The following is a 26286-nucleotide window of genomic DNA, read 5'->3' on the forward strand; positions in this document are numbered from 1 at the left end:
TATAGTTCATCCCGTCAGGGTTGAGCAGAATTGTTTTAAAAAAAAAATTAAACATTCCCTTTATTCGTTTAAAACATATTTTTAATGTTCTATGTATGTCTTAAACAGAAAAAATCATGTTCAAAACAAAAAAATATCTTTTAAAACATATATTTGTTTATATTCTGCATATTAGATATATTTTCTTTAGATTTAATTTTATTTCTATATGTAAATTTTCGATAGTTAGTAATGTCGGCAGTATACATATAATATTGTGTATTGCATTTATGTTGGCTCAATATAGAAGGTGATTGTCCATAGATGTTCGAGCAAATATCTCACAACTGATTGAAGTTACAAGAAAGTTTAACTCTTCATGGTCACACTGGGTCAAAATGGTCCGAGCATCGTCTTTCACGCTAAATTCTAATACATGTTTACGATTTTTTTTTTGTGTTAAAATTAAATTTTTCACGAAAACGCCACCGTTCCATTTTCTTAAAGGATGAAATTATATACTGTATTTTTTTTTTTAAATCATTGCAACTAATACTGTCGATTTGGTAACACTTTAAAGATGAGTCGGGTCATTTTAACTCAGAGTAACCATCGTATGGCTTTTCAGAAGTGTGATCATGAACGGTTAATAAATAAATTTTTTTTATTTATGATCTTTTCGAGTTATGAAGTTCAGCATGGATATATAATTTTAGTATATTTATATAAGGATTATTCGCAATCAAAATCGTATTTGATTAAAAACTGCTATTATGCATCATTTACGAACTGACATTTTAAGTATCAAAGTAGTCAATTGTTAAGTATTTTTGAACGTGGTTTGAAATTTCAAAGAGACTAAAAAAATAAACAAACAATGTTTTCATAGAACATTTATTAATATACAATAATCGCTCGAAATTTTGAGTATCATGTTCGATACAGCATTCAGTACGTTTTATAACGTTTCTCTACGAATACCAATAAAGTGTATTCATATTAGTATTCCTATTCATTTTTTATTTATTTATTCGGATATTGATCAACGTAATTATCGATCATACCACTTTCTGCTGTTTAAATCTCATTGTCAGATTAAAACTTTGTAAAAGCAGGGTTTTTTACACTCAAAATTCGCTTTTGAGAAAGACAAGTATTAATACACGAAAATCTGCCTGAATTTTCAGTTCAGTGACACTTTGAGATAATTTTTCTTTCTTTTGAGGAGGGGTGGGGGGGGGGAAGAGAAAAATTAATTTTGATTGATATGTTGTATAAAAATTGACGTATATATGATTATTTTATTACATTGCTTATTTATAGGGCTGCTACAAGGCCATAATGACAGCCATCGAGGAGAATGCAGCGATTGTAATCGGTGTGGCCGCTACCCTGGTCTTCATCGAGGTCCTGGTGATTATTCTGGCGTTGTACCTAGCCTGCTGCTATTGGCGCCCACAACATGGTAGGCTCGGTGTTAAAGTCACTTACTAAATCCCGGTATTAAGCGCGCATAAATAACTTACTTATTTCCGCTGAACGATTTCCTCGGCCGTTAGGGACGTCAGCTATTCTGTTCATTTACGGTAAAATGTGACCTATTTGACACTTTGCAGTTTATCGATGCGTAGAACCTTCTGGCAAGGAGTAACCTCGAGAGCAGAATGTGCTAAGCTTTCTGCCAGCAGTTCTTTTGAACGCAGTTTCTTTTTCTTTAAGGACTTTGCGAATACCTCGATTGTGTTTATACGTGTATATTTAATATACGTACATAACACATATAATGTACGTACGCATACGTGCATATATATATATATATATATGCATATATGTATGTACATGCTTTCGTGTACTTTCCAATGCAATGGTGACGCAAGTTGAATCCGATGGCATCGTACCGCATCGTGCGCTTTGATCGCATCAGAACTAACGTAACGAGAATCGAAGGATTGCGAATCCAAAAAGCCATTTAACTGATTATATATACTCGATCGACAGAGCGATCGCTGATCAAAATGGCTAATCACGATCGCTCTAAAGTATTGCTCGAACCCTTCGATCGCTCGCGCGTTATGAATTTCACGTCGTATGAATTTCAACGGAAATCGCGTTGAGCGAAAAACGCATAGAGGATCATTCATGATCTTTGTCAATGCGAGAGCTTTAAAGTTGCATGTGCCAAATTATACCACGCGGTCAATCGCGGAAATGTGAGTCACTCGTCAAGCGCTTTACCTCGATGCTCAAGTACCAATGTATCAAACGCATTCGCTTTCACCGAGATTGATTATTAACATGGAGTACACATTCGTAGGACACTGCGAGCAAATCGTTCAACGTTTTGACGCATGTAGAAATAATCCTTCTTTATTTAGTCTTTCTGCAAGTGTAGGAGTTAAATGAAGGAACCAATTTGAACGTCACACGGATAAAAATATTTCTTTTTATATTCCTCGCGCTATTGTATTAATCGCTATTTTATTAATGTAATACTTGTTTCTATCCGCTCAATATCCGCTTTTGAACGATCTGTTTCTAATGAAACTCGTATTTCGATATTTCATCATTGTCTTGCAACGTCTTACTTAAAATGCTTTTAAATTCTGGCGAAATGACCAATAATGTATACATAATATGCCGGAATACTTCTCAACCGCGAACTTTATTGTCCAAGTTCTCGCATGAAGAACGTGAAATGAGAGACACAGCTAAATCTGCGATAATAACTTTAATTATTATGTATCTCGGTTACGATCACCCATCGGACAGCTTGCTTTCCCAAGATTCTTGAACATTCGTTCGATCATATATATATAGTAGTTATTTTTTCAATATTTCGCATTTCGCCTTGTCAATATGAAGAAAAAATTGTCGCACGAGAATTTCCGTAGTTTTTATAAACAACCGAGGTCAATCGGTGGTGAAAGTGTTGTTGAGTGCAGCACAATTTCACGTTCGGATCCTCGACGGTGAGGTGAATACCTCGTGAATACGAAGAAATTACGGTGTTACACACGCGCGTATCCACATCTCTGAATTGATCACAATCCATCCCATTAAAGTAGAACCTTTTTCTCAATTGGAAGGCATTGACAAATGGACGTTCTTTTAGCTTGTGTAGACGTATCGTCAAGACAGGCCTGGTGAGGTGCTGAAGTAAGGATGATGATTTTGATGGGGTTTGCTTTCAAGTAAGACGGAGGTGAAACTGTCAGTTGACAGTCGATCCCTTCCTTGCTGCTGCTTTACGCTGCAGCATCTAGATCTATCATCCATTCTACTCTACAAACGTTCTTTCATGAATTCTATGAGGCATGGTAGCTTTGCTCTCCACCCTTGCATGGCCATGCTGTTGTATAATATTATTTGACGAAGGCAGAGTGTCAGATGTATAACGGAAACAGAAAGAGAGAGGCCCGATTGCATCGTTACGTGGACGCAACCTGTAACAGGTGCAGAGCGATTAATGTTGGTTTATTTTGAACTGGAGGTTTTATATGGGATAATGCATAGTATGAGTCAGATGGTATCTTGTGATAATGAAAATTATAAGTATGCATTAATAGTATGATCATTAATCAAAAAGCTATTTTTATTATTTCAGTATCTATAATAATAAAGTGTCCCTCGCTAAGCGCGACGTTCCTCTAAATCGCGACCAATTTTGAGTCAATTTTTCCTTCACGGATAACCGAAATTTATTACAATTTTTTAACCTTTAAAGTGATCACCTTGTAACTTCAAATTAAAATTCTATTGAAATACAGTCTCTATTTAAAATTAACTTAAGAATATGATTTTCTATCTATATTTACAATTAAACACTCTCTTTTCATCTTTGATCTCGATCACATCTTTGCAAAGGAAAGAGCGACTTCGAATTGATCAAGGAAAGTACAGTTCAAAGGAAGTACGTTTGGCGAGAGACACTTTATATTAATGATGACAAATTATTAGATGTATAAAGTGATTGAAAGAAATAACATGTGGGGAAAATATATAAAGTAGCATAATACATTAGACGTTTAAATACGTGCAATTGTTGTTTCATGTTTACAATTAATCTAAATGACGTTAATTATTATAATTAGACATTTTTCGAATTTTGCATAAGATGTTATTTATCAATTGTAACTAATTTACGAATTAGTTACAAAGTAATAACTATGATTGCTAATAGATGAGGCTAAAATTTATAGAAAATGTATGAGTCATTAATCAAAGCGTTCCATCCATAAATAATACGCATTTTCGTAATTCAATTAATATGAGTTTTTTAACAAATAAATATAGTAATATATACGGGCGCAGAGATCTTTTTTTTCGAAACAATAAATTATCGAATGTATTTGCCAAGACAAGCGAGTATGCAATTGGGCCTGTAAGTTTCATTTAAGCTTCAGCGTGATTTCATTTTATTTCACGGTGTTTATTCGTATCCGAACAGCTATCGGCACGAGTTATTAAACACACATGGCAAAATTCTACTCGGAATTGTGGTACACAAGTAACATAAACATTTAACTGTTTCTTTTCTTCCTTCTCATTAGTTATAGTAGCTTAGTCAGCAAATCTGTTATCTCAATGTTGCAAACGCTATACGGTACCTAACAGATACGTCACAGAGAGACCGCGCAGGATGAGGTATCTCATTCACGTTTACATACGTAAATAACACAAAAAAAATGCATTATGATAAATGGGACAATGTACAATTTCGAGGAGAAGTCCATATATCTTCATAAGAAATCGATAATATGTATGTTAGTGTACTTTCAATGTTAACACACACTGCTGTATACGCAACGGCCAATCTGTACGTATGCGCACCTAATACACGCGGAGGGCATGAGCCAAAAATTATACAACAATAACAAAAAAAATATTTCAAGACTGAAAAAATTGAGAAACTAAATTGTACGCACACTACAATGATTTGATGCGGATCTTACGAGAAACGAAGATATCATTTCCCTAGCAGGATACGTGTATATACATATACTTACATAGAGTATATTTTTGTAGAGTTTCTGCGATATCTCGGCGTGACATCGCACAATCGCACAAATGAAACGCGAAAGAAACTTCCGATTCTTTGTTCATTTCGAAGAGATCGAGAATAAACGAGGAATTATATTGCATTTTCGACAATATGATTGCACGCGTATATGACACGCGTGCTAGGTGTGTCGACCAGGAAATGCCAAAAAATGATGCACAAACGGTCTTACGCGTTTTCTTCCGTACCTGAACTTTTCTAATAAATATAACGACGATCTGCCCCATATGGCGTGGAAGCTTTTAGTTTACAATGTTTACATTGTAGCAACTATATAGATATCCTAACATTGCTACATGTTGCATTCCTGAGATCTAGAGGAGCCTAGATTTATTTGGTAACATAAGTGTTATTCTATCTTTGTCACTCTCTGAATTTTATGAAAGATGGAATGATATTTGTGTCATTAAAAGGAAGCACCCTTTACTGCTTTCTTGCAACAACGTTGCAGCAATATTGCGTGTATGTGTGTGTGTATATATATATATATATATATATATATAAATATTGTAATTTTTCCGTGATGTTTCCGCGAGCCTCCATGCTGCATGGGTACGATGCGAATCTCTTGTTTGGAGGATCTGCGCTGTTATTTGCAATCGTGGGCCGCATGCGGTATTGTGTGTGCGATTATCCACTCGATGAGATGTTTCTGTTCGTCGTTCTTTCTCCGTGCTGGCGTGCGCGTACGTACACACAAATCGACGGTATATCTTAATGCGGACGGTAGTTTTTACGATGCTATTTAAATCGCTACTAATTGTTCATGCCGCACATTCTAGATATTTTCGTTTCCAGTGTTAACTTGTTGGTGCTGCTGTTGACGAGGCATTAAGAGCATGGAACTGTTAAGTAGTGCCTCCTAGCACGTTGAGCCCTTAGTGCTCCTGTGCCTTGCTTGCTTGAAACTCTAGCTGCTAGCCCAAGCCTAGGCTAGCTGAGAAGTCGGCCGACAGAAACCAATTCTTTAACGCTTGAGTTGACGAAACGTTTCGAAAAAACGAAAAAAAAAATTATATATATATAAGAAAAAGAAAAGAAAGACATACATTGGCAGTGAAAATATGACGTAGAAAATAATACGGCTAGGTGTTACATGTTTCTTTTTCGAAGAGGAACTCACAGGTCCGGACTCATCAATCCTACATATATATTTTAGTGTGTATATAATACATATATGTAAGATTGAGATATATATATATATAACGATACGAAGTATCCCAAACTGTATGTCAACTGTAAATTGCTAACGTTTCATAGGGTGCGTTCCGAGTTGCGCATGAAGCACACGATGTATCGTTTTATTCTTCTTTATTATTTGGTGAACAACAAGGATAAATGATGCATCATGCGCTTCATGCGTAACTCGGAACGCACCCATAGTTTCGCTAAGTGTTTGTATATTATGGAGGTACAAGCGTTTAAAATGATTGAAAAAGAAGACGGTCTACTCTTACAGAGATTTAATACTTAAAGGTGGATTAATTACTTTTTGAGCACTCAACAACAGTGCTTTTAATATTTAGGATAAGTAATTAACCGTTATCTTTCAGTATTAAATTAGACTTTTGTAAGAGTGTATGAATCCTTTCCTCTTTCCTTTTCACCTTCCGGCTCTTGGTCATCCACAAGTTAACGCAGATGAACGTTGATGAACGTGACAGTAGATGTACATACGCGACGCACGATATTATTACAATATTTTTGTAATGAAAGTTTTAGATGCTTGTACTCACAACTTTGAATACTCACGCGATGTTTCATCTCTCAACGGATAGAATATATTCAACAAGATACTCTTGTGACAAGAATCCAATTTGTATTTTTGGCATATCTTTTTCGCTGTTTCATTGCAAAATTTTTTATGGAAGCGCTTCTTACGAACACTTACTAAATAATTCTTGCACAAAGGTTGTTTCAGTAACATTCAGAAGAATATATGTCAGACATAACGCTAACGAGCTGATTGCTCGAACCATTAAAAAGGTACATTTATTTGCGACAAGACGTCTCATTCGGAGAATTTCTTAACGAGAAAGACTTTTCTTTTCACGTAACATTCTCTAATAAAAATTTCATACTTACGACGATTCTTCAAAAACTTGATATATATATATATATATACTTCTAGCTTTATATTTTTCTTAAATATATCTATATATGTATATGTACCTGAGTAATTAAAAATTCGTCAGATATTTATATCAGATGTATAATTGTCCGAGAAGTATAGGAATGACGCGTCATTGCTGACAGCGTATATATTAGAGATCGACAGGAAGATTTTACATAACGCATACATTTTGTGAGCAAGTCACAAAGTCAGAGTGTTTATATTGAACGTTAATTTTCTTTTTCTTTATCGATTGCCGTGTATGAAAATGTGCTGCACATCACTGTTTCTCAATAGAGGAAGTAATAATGAATCAAACCTCCTTTTACCTCTGATACAAGTATCAAAGCTATGTCAAAAGAGTATTTTATCATGTACATTTATGAATCATATCACGCATAATTAACGACGAGCCATGATTATCAGGCGTCGCCTGCATATAAGAGCGATACAGAGATATCGCACAGACTAATTGGAGGATTGAAATTCTCATTAACTCATTTAGCTGATAGTTTAAAAACTATGATATATAGTGAAACGCTTGTTTTTATATAATGTGCAGTTTAATTTAGAAATGAAAATCACGTTTTTTGCATGCAATATTATGCACTATGGATATTTATATTTATTTTTAAACGTTCGCATAGTGTATCCGTCAAATGGCTTAAAAATAATGTAAAGGTTCTTTTTATTGCAATCTAATCCCTATGTGAAATACCCGATATTGTAAATACCCCAATCTAGAAAAGAAATTTTTCTGTAAATTGTTTTTTGCTTGAGCACGGAAAAAACAAATTGAAGAAAATATTCGACTAATTGTATTTATGTGTATTTGACAACCAAGATTGTTAAACTTATAGATCCGACTTAAATAGGGATAAATATTGCAATATAAACAACCTGATTCTTACAACGCTGTCTAATATGTAGTATTCCATAATATTGAATGTATAAATTTCAGAAAAGCTATCTAAAGTCGAGGGGAAAAACAGTTTAAAAAACGAAAAGCCTAAGACACCAGTTTAGAAATCTCACGTAGAATTGTGGAAGTCGAGTCAAGATTAATGTGACGTTTACGTGTTTACTCTGAAATTGCGATAAAAATGATAATATAAATGCGCGTGTTGTAGTCGTATGCTATGGTATATGATAAATTTAGTTTCACGTCAAATCAATATATTATGATATATATCTACGCAAGTATCTTTTTGGTACTAAAGATACAAAGTATATATAGGCTATTACGCAAAAAATTATTTTTGAAAAACTATGTGAGACATTATAATAAGATTAATCAAGAAACAAAGAAGACAAAACACAAAAACACGGCCAAGAACGCATAATATTTACTTAGTTTAAGTTTAAAGTTTAAAATATTTAGTAACGTTCGGTTTCATTTCGGTGCAATTAAGAATTATCATGTGAAATAGGTGTATCAAAATGTATTCAAATTTTATATACAGAGACTGATACCTGACCTAAAATGTATATATATTTGAGATGCGATTATTGATATACAGTTGTATTCCAATACATTATTATTAACTATGAGTACTGTACAATTGCATATATTAAGAATATAGTACGATTGATTTTTGTTAAGAGTATTATGTTTTTTGTAAAAAAAAAAGAGAAGCTGTATACACAGAACCAAAATAAAAATTTTATATATATTATATTCATAAATGCCAGATAAAATGTGTAATGCAAATTGATTTCTTCTGTCGATTTTTCCGTAACGTATGGCGACATATCAAGAATCAGTCGATTTGTAAAATTCATAAACAATTTAAACTAATTTGATAAAAATGTCAACAGCTTATTCATAACATGATGAAGTATGTCGATTATAAAATATGCAACTATTATATATTTGTGTATATAAAAACTGTATGTCTGATAAAACGTACTACACATACTACAGGGTGGCGTACCTGTAACCCAAATGTCATACCATTAAATTATCTTACTAAAACTATATTTGTAGAGTATCAATTTTTTAAATTGTGTGAGTAAATTCTATACTTTATAGAAATTTTCAGAGGACAACGGACCGTTGAAATAAAAAATGCGTTTCATTTTTATCCTTGTTTGTCAAATATCAAACAAGGGCAAATGATGTTTACAAATGCTATAAGCGCAAAACAGAATGCACCTATCATGTTGAGCATTAAGTGAAAGTTGCACTTTTTTTGCAGAAGCAAAAATTTTAGTAATCTCGGAGATGTTTCTGTCCACATTGTACAGTTGTGCCGTTCTGAAGATTTATGTAAAAAAAGTAGTCAAATATATATAAAGGCACAGCGACATAATGACAGTCATATTGAATGACAATTTTTCAAGCTTGCTAATTCTATATCAATATCAATTTTGTTAAAAATAAATATATTATATGTAAAGCAAATAGACTTGTAATGTTAAACCTAACGAATTTTCATGAAGTAATAAATTTATTCGTACAGCTAAAAAACCGATACTCCACAAGTATGGTTTTAACGAAATAATTAAATGGTATGACAATTTATGCATCTCCTACATCAAATAAAGTGTAGTATACAGACTCGTCTTAAATCTAAAAAATTTACTTTATAAACATTTTTACATTTGTCTTTTTCATATATCTATAATGCCTTTTATTTGCAACATCATAAATTATTTTGTATTCATATTAATACTAAACTTCTCGTATGTACATTATAAAAAGATAATAGATTTGTATTTTTGATTATACTTGGTAACAACAGAGAATATCATTTTACATGAAGAATGTAATAACTGTTGTTGGCAAGTACAGTTGCAGTAATTTTTCGTTAAATTAAGTTACGCATTGAATGATTTCAATATAATTCTTATAATCTAATTCTTATAATACAATTTATATACATTCATTTTAGCATATTTGCTTTAATGATAGAGGTTGTTGATTGTAATACTAAAGTATAAAGTGTATATCTACAATACGAAACTTAGATGCGAGATTGTCACAAGAAACATATACATTCGTAATATCCTTTTTTTTATTAGCTGTCCATTTTTCATCTTCGTTAGATTAAAAACGCAGCGAACACGATAGTTTTCTCTCTCCTAAGATGTCCCGTAAAATGTAAATCTCATATTAGAATAGCGCAGCCGGATTATTCTTTCTCGCGAATTCTTTGAGTCAAAGTTTACATTTTTAGTTCATCCACGTAGGATGACTCGATAGACACAGGGGATTAGGAGAGTAAAGCAAGTCCTATTGAGGCGGGCCGCCCATCATGCCCATCGGTTGCATGCCTTGGATTCCATATGGTCCTGGTCCCTGTGGCGGACCTTGACCAGCAGCCATGGGCGAGTGCATTTGCATCGCTGTGTTCTGAATTTGCTGTGCGGAAGCTACTTGAGTTCCCGCCGGGGATGGCACGACCTATTATAAACAGATGTAATTTGATACTTTATTAAATTTTTGTAAAAATGTTTTGTTGGCGACATTCGTTGGATATCTTAATTATTAAATTTAAATTTAACTATATCATTTACATATACGATTTATATCGGGAGTCACATTTTCCATGAATTTATGATTGTAAAATGGTTTTTAAGAAATAGAAGAAATAGAATATTTTTATTAGTCTCACACTGTGTATATTTAAGGTTCTTTTCAGCTCTGAATTTCTTACTGGATCATTTACCTTTCTTCCTTTCCTCTCAGAGAAAAAGAATAGATCAATTATGACGTCAACATGATGAAATTAATTAATTTCGATATCAAGTATAAAAGAGAAACTGTAAAAAAAGTCATCTGATTCTCACTTCTGGCATAATAGCCTTATGATAATTCACTCAAATTTCTTCTAATTAAGATTATCACCTGTGATATAACCGGCGGTTCCGACGGTAATGTGAAATTAGCTAAAAGATCGCGTACAGCGGGGAACAGCGAGCACTCTGACTGATTCGCTCCGTACTCGGCGAATCTCTTCAGCTGCATAGACGCTGCCGCAATCGCCGAGGGAGGTGGAGTAAGATCTCTTCTATCCGCTAGCTGTGTTATATTCGTATTGACGTCGTGTACGAACGGCAGCACCAAGGACGGCGTCTCTCCTTGATATGATATACCTAGTCTCGTTATTTGCAACTGCGAAATAAGTGTATAAGCTTAAAGATCGATTGAGAATAAGCAAATCATGTGCGATACAAAAAACACGAATACTCACGAAAAATAGAATTTTACTCCTGCAAACGTGTACTCCCTCCGTACCAGGAGGCACGATTGGCCCCGCGGAAGGTGGGATACGCAAACACAACTGCACGGACCACTTCAGCTGTTGCTGCTGCACAAGACTGGGGACTAGATCCAGCTTCATTATTTGCACGAAATCCTTTAACACTTTGAAACGTACGTTAAGCATCCTCCCAAAACCGGATAGTGTGTTGTGTTTGTAAGGCGGGGCGGCTACCCGCGTGTCGAAGAACTTTTCGATAATCTGCGAATAAAACAGTTTATTTCTTTTTAATTATTCACGCTGAGAAAGTATAATCATCATATCATATCATATTAATTTATTATTATTGATGTTAATGACATAAATATATATATATATATATATATATATAAAACTCTATTCTTAACTAGCTCATATTGATGACCTGTTTTTTTCTTATTTGAAGTTTATTTCGTTTCTCGAGTGAATCACGTCGCCTGGATATATAAGGCATCTGCTTCGATTACCTGTAACTCTTCTACGCTCCATTGATCTTTATACTCCGGAAGTGAAAGAACCTTGATGTGAAGAGATTGGAAATGTGTAGGATTTAATCCAACTCTGCATTGCAAGCTCTCAGATTTGAAATGTACCACACCAGGCTCTGCATTGATACCAGTTAACTACAACACAATTTATATGTATATACATACACATGTAAAAAATGTATTTTATTTGTGTTCATTTTATTAATAGCATGAAAATTGGCTACACGAGTTGTACCCCGCAGAAAGTACTCCAATCATGCTCAATAGACAAAACTTCAAACTTGTGTATGATAAATCGAATATAATAACTATAAGTGATCAAATCTTTTTGTATAAACTCAAAAATGTTACGAATATTAAAGCCTGCGTATAGCATGATGATAGAAATCGGTCTAAGATTTCGGACGAAGGAAGAATTAACCAATCTTTGCTGGATCTAAGTGTAGGAACCATCATATCAAAGAAATACTGAGCGCTCACTGATTAGTTTTCTCTGTTGAATGCAGCCATTGATGTTGTATGCTCTACTCTTAATAGAGCGTATAATGTTAACCAATAGTAGAATATCAATCCAATCCAGGTCGATACAAATAATGAAATTGTGAAATAAATATATATTTCAACTTATGCACTATATGCACCTGTTCAGAGAGGATATAAACCAGAGAGGGTATATACAGGAATAAAAAACAGACCTTAAAAGTATAAGTCTCAAGCAAAACGTGTTGACCAAAATAGCTGCCTCTAATGTATCATTCTTTGAAGTATAAAGGTGCTTTTTCATGCTGACGCTCATTTTTAGCATTAAAACAGATTACAGTACGTTTCTTTCTTAATTGTGAAGTTTTATAGGATTGAAATTCTGAATCATGTTACGATTTGTACACAAGTTTACTTACGCAATCTTCCGTCTGGATAAAGCGTTGCAACTGTCTCCGCATATAGACGCAGCCCAGAAATCTCTCAAGCGGAGACATATCCGGACCCGGTAAGGCGGATGGGTGACTCGATGGGCAGCAAAGCATTTCTAGAGCCTCATGCATGAGAAGCGTCGGTACTGCACCTGCCCAGGACCTTTGCGGTAATACCCTAGAGATGTGACTACCGGTTTTATGATCGGAGGCTTGCGGGCTATGCAGCGCTGCATGACCCGGGCTTTGTCCAGGTCTCGCGGGAGAAGGTCTCGGTACACTGGGAGATCCAGGCCAGTTGGAGGCAGCCGGGGAAGCCATACTTTGAGAAGCCGGAAAAGGACTACCGTCGATATGACCTAAAAATTGACGTATCATTATTAACATTGTGAAGATAGCTTTGTTCGCTTTCGTTGTACTATTTGATATTCCTGACAAACATTTGATATTCCCTACAAATTTACAACTTCAATTGAAAATTATCATCATTTTTAGCTTGCATTTGTTTGTTTTCAAACATAATAAAAATGTAAAGACTTTTGGTTAAGATAAAGAGATAACGACTCAGTTATTAAGTTCATAAAAAACAAAAGCGATAAATCTGAACCGAAATAAGGTAGATACGTGCGTGCACTTCCGCATCATACACGCATAACCGAGAGTTGATGGTAATTTACTAATCGACGTGAGTGACTGAAGCGTTTCGTTAAATACATGAATAATTTGTGCTAAATTCGTGTATCTATTCAAATGAGCTTCTAGATGATCCTTCAATAGAATGCACATTGGTCACCCTATTCATTCATTTAAAAAACCGACAAAATTTTAGAAAACAAAAAAAGGCTTATTTTCTGTTCCTGCACGAGAATTGCACTATAACTGAACTGATTTACACTAATGCAAGATTCTAGCTAGCAATTCAGCAGGAAGCATTGTGTGCCGCCGGCTCAAACTATCGATTAAGCGTACATAGAACTGTCTTAACGCCAAAACGCTAATAGTGTCTCCAAATATTTGGCGAAAACGAGAAAGAGAGTTCTAGTGTAATCTAATGTAGGAATAAAAAACAGACCTCTAATCTAGTGCAATTAGTTCAGTAAATTCGTATACTGAGTTCAGTTAAACTGAATAAAAAACAGTCACTGAAATCATTTCGAAATCAGAAAACGCTTGAGTGTACACTTTTTGAACTAGTGCAACCAGCGTAAGCACAGAAAATAAATCTAAAGTATAAAGATGGAAACATTTATTTCTTCTGTCACTCATACCTGTTTGCATGAATGAACCAGCAGGAGAATGCCCTACTTGAACATTACTGCAAGGACCAGGCGATGATGTCGGCATGAGACCAGCCGGACTGGGAACATGCATCGGATTTAAAGGACTATTTGCAACGAGGCCGGATCCGGGAGACGGATGTGGTAACATATTAGGTGTATTTGGCGGTAACGACGGTGGAGATGCTAAATTAAATGAAGTTGCAGGACTGCTTCCGAAACTTTGATGTTGATTTGCCTAAAAAAAAAGTTTGAGATTAATCGAATGTCTTATTAAGATGCTGATATGACAATTTTGAGAAAAATATTTCATTATAATAGAGAAACGAGAACTAGAAAAACAAATCCCAAGGTAACAAAGTAATAAATAAAACGCTTCCTTAAAGGACAAAAATCTGGAAAGAAGAATGATTTATTATCTTACAATTAGTTGGATGAATATACTTACCTGGGATATATTTGCCGTATGAGGACTGGCCGGTGTATGAGGATTACTACCAGATGGTGGTGTGAGCGGTGGATGAAATCTCAGACCTTCGCGTTGCTGGGCGGGCGATTGGGGCCCACTCCTATGATGACCTAAGAAGCTTACGTTGCCTCCAGCACCATCGCTATCCATAGTAACAGGCGACGGTGGATTATCATCCTCCGACTGAGACCTCCTTCTGTATACTGCGTTCTCGTCGACATATTTCGATAGAAATGCCTGCAATGGCACAAACATATTTATCACGAACAAACTCTTTAAGGATTCAATTATCGAGTCTTTTTTTTGTATATCTTACTTTTAGGCCCTGCGTAGGCGTGAACTCATCGACGACGTTACTTCTGTCGAAACGACTATAAGCACCGTCGCGTAAGCTCACCAAACCCCCGCCGCGCAAACGTAATTCCAAACAATACATTCCTTGATACGCTATCCTTACTAAAGTGACACATTGTGGCATTATAGTAAACGTTTGTACCGGCACTCGTGGTCTCTGTAGAGAGGAATTTAGCCGTAAATCTGAACCGAAAAAAGGCAGATACGCGCGTGCACTTACCGCATGCACGCATAACTGAGGGATTGATGGTAATTTACTAATCGAAGTGAGTGGCTGAAGCGTTTCGTTAAGTATATGAATAATTTGTGCCAAATTCGTGTATCTATTCAAATGAGCTTCTAGTTGTTCCTTCATTATAGAATGCGCATTGGTCACCGTATTTGTTGGACCTACGGATATAAGCGGAACATTCGTTATTACATCATTTCCATCGATCGAGCGTTCGAAATTGATGCGGAAAACTTACTCCTACCAAATACCAACTTAAATGCCTTGTCGTTCGTACTCCACTGTATAGTAACAGTTGCACCTTGATTTGGACCATACGCAAGAACCAGCTTGCTATAACTATAAGACTTAATGCTAACCATGTTGCGTAAGTTATATTTCTCTGGAATAAAGAAGGTAGTATGGCGAATTATATAGAACGCAATTTATATAATGCACAAGATGCAATGATTTTTCAGTGCAATGTGTAACGCACCCATTTTGAAATATTCAGCTAAATCATGAACAATCAAATACAAATGTACTATCTGTGCCCAATCGTTTAACAAGACATCTACAGTGCGGGAGACGGTATCGGCTGTACCCATTTCATATTGAAAATATACTGGCCTACGCAAACCTGTAAAATCCGAAATTTACACTTAATATCTACTATTAAAAGAAACAGACGCACAACGTATTTTATTTGCTCACGAGAGAAGATCCGATTTTATTCGGAATTGATGTGTGCCATATTTCAGTTTAAACATTGCAGTACAGACGTTTGCATAACGCTGCATAATGCATAAAACATAAGAAAATAAAACAATTAGAATCCTTCATTTCATGCTCTGATTAGTCAATTCCTTTATGCCTTATGCGTTATGCAGCGTTAAGTAAAAGTCTGTGCTTTATACCATAAATTAATATGGAAACATTCACACATTTTCATATGTTATATGTAGATATACAGGGTGTCCTATTTTAAATAATATATTAAGATTTCTCGAAAACTATGGTAGATACGGAAAAATGCTTCAAACAAAAAATCGACATGACCTTGACCTACCCTTGGCGACGCCACCCAAGGTCAAATCAATGATACCTTCTAATGTCCCCCTTCGAACCATATAACTTTTGTTTGAAACATTTTTCCGTATCTACCATAGTTTTCGAGAAATCTTAATGCATTATTTAAAATGGGACACCCTATACACACACACACACAGGCAAGCACGCACGCACGCACGCGCGCGCACACACTGTATACACATAAATACATACACGTACATTTTTTTGAAAATTTAACAAAAAAAAAGACTTATTAGCAAAATTGTACCTCACTGTTAAATTCATAATTTTACACTGTAGAATTATGAAAAATATACGTATTAATGGACAAATTCTAGTACGAAGAAACAGTATTGAAACCTTGTTCTTTGGGATGACTGCTGGAGAGAGGACTACCATAAAACACAAATTCCACCGTCCATGTTTTAGCCATGCCTTTGCCCTGAACTCTAATCGAGACACTCAAAAGTCTTTTGAGAAGAGCGTGCCAAGCACTGCTCATAGCTATGCTCGGTGATGGTGCAGGCAATTGAACAAGTTTGAGTACTAATGCCGTGGCATTCGCCTCGACTTGGAGTCCCTGATGGGCTATCTCCCGTCTAGTAAGCTGCGTATTATATAATATTAAATTAAGACAATTTATAACACGGAAGAAATCATTGCCATATACAAGATATACTACAAAATGTACTTTGCGAAATAAGCAAACGACACGCTATATAGAAAAATCAATGAGAGAGTAAAATCTTACTTCTTGAGCCAGAGTTACGAACGGTATTCGTTCGTCGCATAAAGCAACAACGTGCGCCAATTCTGGAATAAAGTAAGCCGGATGCTTTGGTCTTCTATTCTGTGGTGTTCCTGCCGCGTCTGTCCTTCCTCCGACCCCGGTGCTTCTACGTTTGTTGTTAGACGTCTCCACCACTTCTGTAATGCACCCCCCATCTTGATCATTATTCCCTAAAAAATCCACCCGTTAATCCCCCTAAAAGTAACAGAGCAGTATGCCAATACCACACTGAATGATGCCAGATGTTAATTATTATTATCCGTACACTGTATTATATTGCATATTGATAACGAGCATGAAAATGAGTATATTAGTAAGAGTTAGTAAGAAGGTTAAACTTAACATTCTCAGGCAGGATAGATTATATGTATCTAATTCGAGAGCATTGCATAACATATAATTACAACAGTTAATTACCACAGCTCGATAACATAGTTAATTATAAATAGGGCTGAGCATATGTATCTGAAATATTTTTATTTGAAAAACAATATTTGTAACACAATTGTATTTTATATTTCAAATCCTGAGAGAGAGAGAGAGAGAGAGAGAGAGAGATTGAACAATCTTATTATTTGAATTACAAAATACAAAAAACTTTCAATCTTTCTATTTTATAAATACAAAATACAAAATACTTTCATGTGCTCCGCTGAAATACTAAATATACTTATATTGCAAATAATTTGTTTTAAATAAAAGTATTTCAAATACAGTCTTGATTATAAAGATAGTTATTTATATGTTATATATTAATTACGTATTAATACTAATTCTATTTTAATTTCGCAAGCTAAATGTTTCTCTTTTTCTAACGGAGATGGAAAAAATGAAGAAATATATTCAGATTTCAGTTGTATATGCGTGCGTGCATGCGCGTATTATAATTACATTAATCTGATTTTAATCAATTAAAGAAAAACCCAAAGTGTTCGCTATAAGACTTGGTATTGACACATAAGTGAGAATCATCCCGTATAATACATATGGTATATTTATATCATTAGTAGAGTTGAGAAAAAATTAAGTGTTAAAATTAATTGCCGTTAAAAAATTAAAATTATTACATAAAATTAGGAATTATATTGTCCTAAATTGTATTACAAGCTACAATTACACAATATATCAGGTTTATTCGCGTGGCGTGCTCGAACATACTCCAACATGCTTCTACCACTGCTCTCCAACAAGCATGTTGAAGTGAGTAGGAGCTATGACAGGAGCATGTTGGAGCATGCGATGCGAATAAATCTATCTTGCCTACATACTTATGCATCCATGCTAATAGTATATTAAACTAGTATAAATAGTATAGAACAAATAGTATAGTAAACTAAAAGAGGAGTTGTGATAAGGCCATTTTTGGTCCCTCTAAATTCAAACGAAACTGTGGGGGGAGGGATATACCTCCATATTGGACTCATAATTCCCCAGGAGAATATGATCCTAAATCTCATCCTTTATAAATTATTACATTTTGAATTTGAACGATTTATAAGAGATGTGATACTTTTCGAGGATTGAGATTTTTTTAATGTTTCCGGAATTACCAGTTTCTCAAAAACTTGCCAAAAATATCATTTAGAATATCAAGAGATGAAGGTATATTTCCCCTTTTAGTTTCATTCGAATTCAGGGAGGAAGGCAAAAAATGGCCTCCCCCTTATCGCAATCCCTCCTTTACATTCAAGTACATGCATATCCATAAAAATTATTCACTTATCCATGTAACAATTTAATGATAAACAACGATAATATACAATAGGATCATTGTTATCTTTACTCTTATCTTGTTATCTTTAACTATTGATTTTATCTAATATCTATAATAAGGAAGATCTATAGTTTTAAGAATAAAAAGAAAAAAGATGTAATTATAAAAAATTAAAGAAAAACGAAATATGTAACTTAATAAACGATAGATATTAGTATATGTATACTTCTCATACTTATCCTTATTCCAAAATATAATATAAAATTTGTATACATCTACTCACCACTATCGACACTTGTAAATGGGCCATGAGTAATCACAAAAGTATCAAATTCAATAAGGCTTTGGACTTTCAAATACATTTTCGGTATTTCCGTTTCTATGCTATCATCGTGTGGATCATCTTCGATGGAACTATGCTTCACCACAGCAAGATAGAAAGAGCACTCTATTTCACATGGTGAGCTTTCTTTCTCTTTGAATGCCACAATCTAAAACAAAGTATATGTAGATATACAAGTGTGTGTGTGTGTGTGTGTGTGTGTGTGTGCGTGTGCGTGTGCGTGTGCGTGTGCGTGTGTGTGTGTAGCGTAAACTAAAATGGTATATATTTTAAATTATTATTATTATTATAGTATAGTTTTTTAAATTAATAAAGATGTGTACCAATATGACTGTAGGATGTCGGTGCAATTGAACGAACATCCGATGCCGACTAATCTTAGACATAGGATGATCTGGATGATGCAAAACGGGCAAACGTTCATGCGAGGTAGCTGGTAGATGTTGCAATGTTTTCTCACAACGTCTCTGTGTTATCCAAAATCTGTGAAAACAATCGATTTTATTCCAAATATGCTGAAATGAGTCCAGGAAAGATCATAAAGTATTGTAACAATTAATACCTTAATTCAGATATAAGTGTCGGAAGACGTGAATGATCCCCATTTAAGGCCATTGTTAATTCTGGGACAAGTGGTGCGTCATATTGAGGGACATGACACTGTAGCATACCGGTATGAGTGTCAACTGTAACCAACAGCAGCTCGGCACGTAAACATGGTTGCAATATAGGCACTGATAAAATAGCTGGAGATCCCGCTAAAGTACCTAAAATATTATTTAAATTAATTTTTCATCCTTCAAATATAAAAAATCAAACATAAAAGAGACAAAAAAGTATTCTTAACTTACACTCAACATCTTTCAGCATTGTTTGTAACTCTTGTTTCAATTCGGACAAACGACTTCGGGTTCGGACGTAGATCGTATGCACGAGTAAACATTCCATCGACAATTGATCCGACCTAATGGCTCTATGTGCTATCTCGCTTTCCTGCATCACATATTATCACAATGTAACGTCATGTTTGAGAAATGTACCTAAGTGTATCGCTTTACCTTACTGCCTAACGACGGAATATGCACAACTGCAAGAGGCCTCGCAGGATCGTGTTGATCTACTTGAACAGTCAATCTATATCCAAGCTCTGATCGTGGATCCTTTCTCGTTAATTCCCTAAAAAAATCTCATATGTGAATAAATATCATGCGTACATAAAAATTCTTTTGCAAAATTCCTTTTAAATACATATATATATATATATATCATTTATTTACTACAACGACAAACTAAAAGAAACAAACTTTTTCAGAAAATATGTTTCAACATTCTGGGTCATGAAAATTTTGTAATATATTAATTTTAAAATATAATTTTAATGTAATAGTTGATTGTAGAGGAATAAAAATATTATTTTTAAATGTTTTTTTCCATTTTTTTTCTGCAACTAAAAAATGACAATTTTGGAATTATGTCATTGTAACGAGCGATATTATCATTGGTCTTACCTCCAATAAGATATAGAAAGACATTTGCCAGGTGTATATTCGTCTACATGAATATGATCGTCCAATCTATCCCGAATCAGCCTTAACGTTTGAGAATACAAAACTTCTAATTGTAATGATTGACAAAAATAATGCAGGATATGATATACCTCTGATAATGGGTTAGTACTTTCAGCCAATCGCGATTGAATAACCTGTCGTAAAAAAACAATTAACTTCTGTTAAACATCTGAAAGTATAAGTTATTAATTTGATTTTTTTGATAAACATACTTGGTGTACATATCGAGTTTGCAAAGGATGTACCAATGCTTTTCCATCTCCGGTCTCTCTATCCGAAACCAAAATTTCTAATTCTAACAGTCTCCATGGAACTGTTGGCCCATCACCCATAACCGTAAGAGATACTGAAAACTCTTGCTCGATAAGAAATGTCACTCTTCCTGCCTCAATCTATACATTAATAATAAATTAAACTTGAAATAATTACGCATTTTTTCTTCTACAAAGTAATTATAGTGTATCTTTTAACGGAATTTATATTTCTGCTTATCAAATAAAAATAAAAAGCCTTTGAGAGCCAAAGCTGGATATTATTGCGATTATAATTTATTGTGTATAACAATTATTTAAACGTTTTACTCATGTTAGGATCTCCTTCAGCAATTACATTAACACCATAAGTAAAATATATATATATACAAAATTGATTAGACAATTATACAGAATTGAATCATTACAATGTATTTAAGATTACAAAAATTATTGTTCGTCGTTATGTGAACTATGGATAAGATGTATCTGAATGAAATATTCAACTTGCATTCATATGTCTCCAATAATGTCCATTAAATTTCTAAATATACTAAATAATAAAACTTAAGTCAATAAAATGAAGATTGAAAATTAAACTGAAAGTAATTAAATAAAAAAACTTACATGGCAGTTAAAAGATGGGTATATCAAGCTGACAGCACTGCTGACAGATCATAGATCTTAACAAGACACTCAATAAACTAAAGAAAAGGGGGAAACATCAAGTTTTAGAAATTAAAGTAGTATATAAGGGATCTAAAAATTTCGTGTCATTTTGTCCAGTTATTTTTTTATGTATAAATATCTTTTAAGATATTAGTCGTTTGTTTAAAAAGCTTTCTCTATCTAGAATTTTTATATTATCCCAGTCTCAAAATCACGTACAAATTCCAGTCTATGCTCAGTAATTACGGAATATTGCGACGTATTTCAATTAATATGGTTTTTATGCTTTTAATTCTTATCTTTAACATTTTGTTTGTTTGACCTATGTAAGATGGATCGCAATCCTTGCAATCAATTCTGTAAATGTATGTGACAAAACTGGGAGTTTATCCTTGAGTACTTTGATAAATTTACATAGCTTGTTAACCCCTGTACACTATTTTGATTTCTAAGACTTTGATGCTTCCCCCTCTTCTTTAGTTTATTGAGTGTCTTGTTGTGTTGTTGTTTAACACATACATATATCTCATTAGATCCATGATAAGCGTGCTGTCAACATTGCACGATGTTCATCTTTTAACTGCCATGTAAATTTTTCATTTAATTATCCTTAGTTTAATTTTCAATCTTCATTTCATTGACTTAAGTATTTAGTATATTTGGAAATTTAACGGACATTACATGAATGAGAGTTGAATATTTCATTCAGATATATATATATCTTATCCACAGTTCACATAACGACGAACAGATAATTTTTGTAATCTTAAACACATTGTAATGATTCAATTGTATATAATCGTCTAATCAATTTTGTATATATTTTACTTACGATGTTAATGTAATTGCCTGAGGACTCTAATCATGGGTCGAAACGTTAAATTAATTATAATCATAATAAATTATAATCACAACAACATCCAGCATTGACTCTCAAAGGCTTTTTATTTTTTATTTATTTCATTACAGCCTATATTATTTCTATTGATTTCTGCTCATTTTTTATATATAATTTTATATATAATTACCTTCAAGTTGCGCATCTGTGGCAACAAGTTTCCAGTGACTAATCTATGTTGAATGACTTGATTCAATCTCTGCAATGTACTTCTCTTTTCTGTAGGAGTGATAGGATCTGGAGGTACTATTCTCTCCTATTCAAACACAATGATTTGTCAAATTATATTTTTTAATATATATATATTTTTTTTGTTTCGTGTATACTCACTCGAATACAAGCTGGTAATCTGCCGTATGTTCCAGTGGTAAGTACTTCTACGGCTGCAGGAATATGGAAATTTGGAAGTCTAGCGTGTACCAAAGTATCACGAGCCATCCTCGCCAACATGTCCGCGGTATCGACAAAAAGCAATGATTGCTTATCTAAAAACGCCATTATGTGCTGAAAAGAAGAACAAATTATTAGATTGTACATTTTAATTATGTGATTACAAAATGTGTAAAAATGTATCATACTGTAGATTTATCCACTTTAGATGCGCTATTTGCCCATTTTACCAGTGCCAATAAACGAACGTACAACTGCCTCGTTCGAGCGGAAAAATTATAAATTTCAATTTTGCGTTCCATGTCTGTTTTACGAGGGAGCCTAAACAAAGAGATACAGAATAAACCATAATATCAGAAAGTATGGAAGCATTCTTGTCGATATTTCCCTATTTTGTACGTACAGTTCGGCAAGAACAGTGAGTTCATGATACGTTCGTTGTATAATAAAATCTATAAGCATCCCTAAGGATATAGATCCACCACGATTGCCTTCCTGCGGTATGTTATTTGTGACGGGAGTTTGATGACCCTCTAAAGGTACTGGCGCCATTTTGATGTCGTTTTTAACAGAAAGTATCTTAATTTGATGTACGTACACTTATAGATATTTCCTCTACAAATGACAAAAATTGTATTATTATTTCAAAAATAGATAAATAATATACATATAAGCAACATACTTTATACTAACAGTGTACATATGTTTTGACTTTAAAAATTAATTTATTTAGTATTTGGTTACAGAAACATGTATTTGTAATATTTTATGTAAAAAAGAAAACAAAACGCAGAGAAAGGTTTGATATCTCTGTATAAAATACAATTGTGCAGTTTCATTATATTCCATAGTGATAAAATAGACAAAACCCTTTTATAGAAATAGACATCTCGAGTATTATCTATCACAATAATTCAAAAATAGAATCTCAAGTCATAAGCCATAAGAAATTGACCAATCACAGTTAAATATGAAAAAAATAATAGACTATAATGATAAATTTCTTATGGCTTGCGACCCTATTGTAGAACAAGTTAAATTTTAATCGGTGAAGTTGGCTAATAGCCAACTTGTACAACAAATGAACTGTCTACATCAAGCTATTATCTAAGTTTTAAGTTTTATGACCATTCTACAATAAGCCATTATTAATATATCAAAAGTCAGAACTTCTGACTCAGAAGCTAGAAATTGACCATCAATTATTCTTCTCACATTCAACTGTGATTGTTGTCAACTGTTAATTTCTTACGACTTAAGACTTAAGCTTAGATAATGACTTATTGCAGAAAGCCTATATCAAAAACAAAAAAAGAACAAAAAAGTTCATCAATAAAACCTAACTTTTGGACAAGACTGTACTCTGATGAATTCCCTGCTTTAACAACACAAAATATCTTATTTTTTTGTTAATAACTTTTTAACGAATAACGAGCGACAGCTAAAATCTGTTGGAGCACTCATCAGGGTCATGACCTTTGACAACATACGTCAAGGTCATCAGGGCGGGTCCCCCTCATCGACATATTTACCAAATAGACAGTAATGATGAATGCAGTCACTTGTACTATACTGGATTAGTACACATTAGAGACTGCTTTATATAAAGTATCTAAATGCAATGGCACAATCAACTTTAAGAATAAAATAATAGATGCATATTCTATTAAATAACATGATAATATCATTATTGAATATTTAATTGTTTAGAATATTTGTATGCTTCTACATTTAACTTTATTACTTGCATGTATAGTGGCTTTAGTACAAACTAATCTAGTATAATACAAGTGACTGAATTCATTATTTATATCTATTTGATTTTAAGTACTACTAGTGTATATTAATTCAGTTATAAGGAACAGATCTTAAATTTACAGAAATTAGGTTCTTTTTGGCTGAACTTTTGCACCAGTTCATCTTTTTTCTTCTTCTTTTCTCCTGGAGAGAAAAGGAAAGAAGATGAACTTGTGCAAAAGTTCAACCAAAAAGAACAGGCCTATTGATGTACTGTTCAATATCTTATAACATCTTTGTAGGTAGTACATCAAAGACGTTGACAGTTCTACCAGTCTACATTAATACCAGGTAATACAATAACATTATATAGAAATGAAAAGGAAAAGAATAAACATTAGAAGAGAAAGGAAGATAGGAAATATAACATATGAAAGTCCGAGTCTACAACACGGTTGCCAGGTCTCCAGATTTTGACTGGAGACTCCAGTTTTCGGAACCAATCTCTAGTTCTCCAGCAGATGGGAAAGATCTCCAATTTTTTGCTCGCATGTGGTATCTATTAATTGTACTATCTAGTGATGTCTGTGTAATATTTAAATTATGTGGAGAGTAATAAGAAAGTCTGTGATTGTTTGCAGTTTATGTTATTTTACAAATAATAAAAAAGTTTATGTGTAATTGTGTTGACACTTTATGTTGGTCAAATATTAATAACAAAAAGAAAGTCTATAACAACAATCGCAAAACATGAATTAAAATTTTTTTTTTTTTAAATGAAACAACCAGCCTCCAGTCGAAATATGAAATCTTCAGCGCACGGACCTTCGGGTCCCAGCCGTATAGTGCTCGGGACTTGGCAACCGTAGTCTACAATGCATTGGTAGTCGGTAGAAGTTGGCTGTTGGCTGATTCATTAACTCGCTATCAACTAACCAACTGCAGACTATCGACTCATTGTAAACTTGGATTAAGACAGAAGAGGTGTTGATAGAGCACATAAATATGCATGTAAAAAATAGATTAAGGAGAGATTTTAGGGGGAAAAAGAAAGGAGAATTGGATGAGAAATTAGGAAAATAAGAAAAGTAAAAGAAAAGAGAATACGTGTGAATTAAAGAATTTAATGTAAATCAAGTCTTAAATGGCTTTGGCTAACAGGCTAATTAATAAAGATTATTATTATTACAATATCCTCTTACCTAAATTTTTAAAAAATTAAGCTCACGCTGTCTACTAATTCATCAGTATTTTACATTTGGAGTACACGGACTAGTATCCAACTTTGTTCTAACGATGCCGCTGGATGCCACACGATATCTAGCATGATTTGAAACTGCAATCAACGCTTCCTTCGATTTTACAGAAGAGAGAACAAAAACAAGCTGCTTTCCATCATAGCTTCGTGACTCGTATGTACAATGTACATTTAATTACATCAAATTTGACATGAATATTTAACAGCATATTCAATCATATACATTTAATTGCACTTACTTAATAACTAAATTTATACGACAGAAAACGACCATATAACCATAGACATGTAAAATGATTAGACGGTACAAATCATGATGTAAGAAAACAAGGTGTACCATTCCCAAGGATGCGCAGTGGTTCTGCTCTTCAACCAATCAGAGTTCGCTCTCAAATGCTAAGAAGTGACATGGCTTCTTCCATGGTCACCATGTATATATACATATGATATATGCAGCGTAGTTGACTAAGGCTACGTTTACACCGTGCATTTAGG

The 26286-nt window shown here is 33.9% G+C and overlaps 2 protein-coding genes across 8 annotated transcripts in view; one reads left to right on the forward strand and one right to left on the reverse strand.

The window, feature by feature from the left end:
• Positions 1-6346, forward strand: part of Tsp66E (Tetraspanin 66E) — a 48071-nt gene extending 41725 nt beyond the window's left edge. For 2 of the 4 annotated variants that reach the window (XM_018460167.1, XM_018460169.1), the window contains exons 8-10: positions 1303-1444; positions 3092-3170; positions 5837-6346. In XM_018460167.1, the coding sequence (XP_018315669.1) occupies positions 1303-1444; positions 3092-3126 (177 nt within the window). In that variant the 3' untranslated portion in view covers positions 3127-3170; positions 5837-6346. The other 2 variants (XM_018460168.1, XM_018460171.1) reach the window with 2 other exon arrangements.
• Positions 6347-9895: 3549 nt separating this feature from the next.
• MED14 (mediator complex subunit 14) lies at positions 9896-26018 on the reverse strand. Of its 4 annotated transcripts, none has more exons than XM_018460183.1 (25): positions 25736-26018; positions 23200-23411; positions 22985-23117; positions 22737-22910; positions 22537-22662; positions 20801-20980; positions 20529-20722; positions 20079-20196; positions 19872-20013; positions 19583-19787; positions 19344-19503; positions 18961-19168; positions 16925-17100; positions 16534-16780; positions 15599-15742; positions 15362-15505; positions 15115-15284; positions 14857-15051; positions 14520-14777; positions 14063-14309; positions 12783-13153; positions 11863-12018; positions 11348-11617; positions 11002-11268; positions 9896-10557 (listed from the first exon to the last, which is right to left on the reverse strand). In XM_018460183.1, exons 2-25 carry the CDS (start codon positions 23346-23348, stop codon positions 10387-10389), a joined length of 4605 nt encoding a protein of 1534 aa, XP_018315685.1. In that variant the 5' UTR covers positions 23349-23411; positions 25736-26018; the 3' UTR covers positions 9896-10386. The 4 variants fall into 4 exon arrangements, with proteins under 4 accessions (XP_018315685.1, XP_018315684.1, XP_018315683.1 ...); XM_018460182.1 differs by having other exon boundaries at positions 16925-17133; XM_018460181.1 differs by having other exon boundaries at positions 14857-15284.
• Between the last annotated feature and the right edge of the window lie 268 nt (positions 26019-26286).

Source organism: Mycetomoellerius zeteki, unplaced genomic scaffold, assembly GCF_001594055.1.
Source record: "Mycetomoellerius zeteki isolate Tzet28-1 unplaced genomic scaffold, Tzet1.0 scaffold92, whole genome shotgun sequence".
NCBI lineage: Eukaryota > Metazoa > Arthropoda > Insecta > Hymenoptera > Formicidae > Mycetomoellerius > Mycetomoellerius zeteki.

Bases quoted from the DNA above. Each gene is read 5' to 3' on its own strand.
- MED14 (XM_018460180.1), bottom strand. From the start codon at position 23,348: ATGGCGCCAGTACCTTTAGAGGGTCATCAAACTCCCGTCACAAATAAC. The intron at 12,019-12,782 runs GTAAGTAAACTT...ATTGTGTTGTAG, and splicing joins TTATCCAGACGGAAGATTGC to TTAACTGGTATCAATGCAGA. The intron at 10,558-11,001 runs GTGATAATCTTA...TGTTTATAATAG, and splicing joins AACCGCCGGTTATATCACAG to GTCGTGCCATCCCCGGCGGG.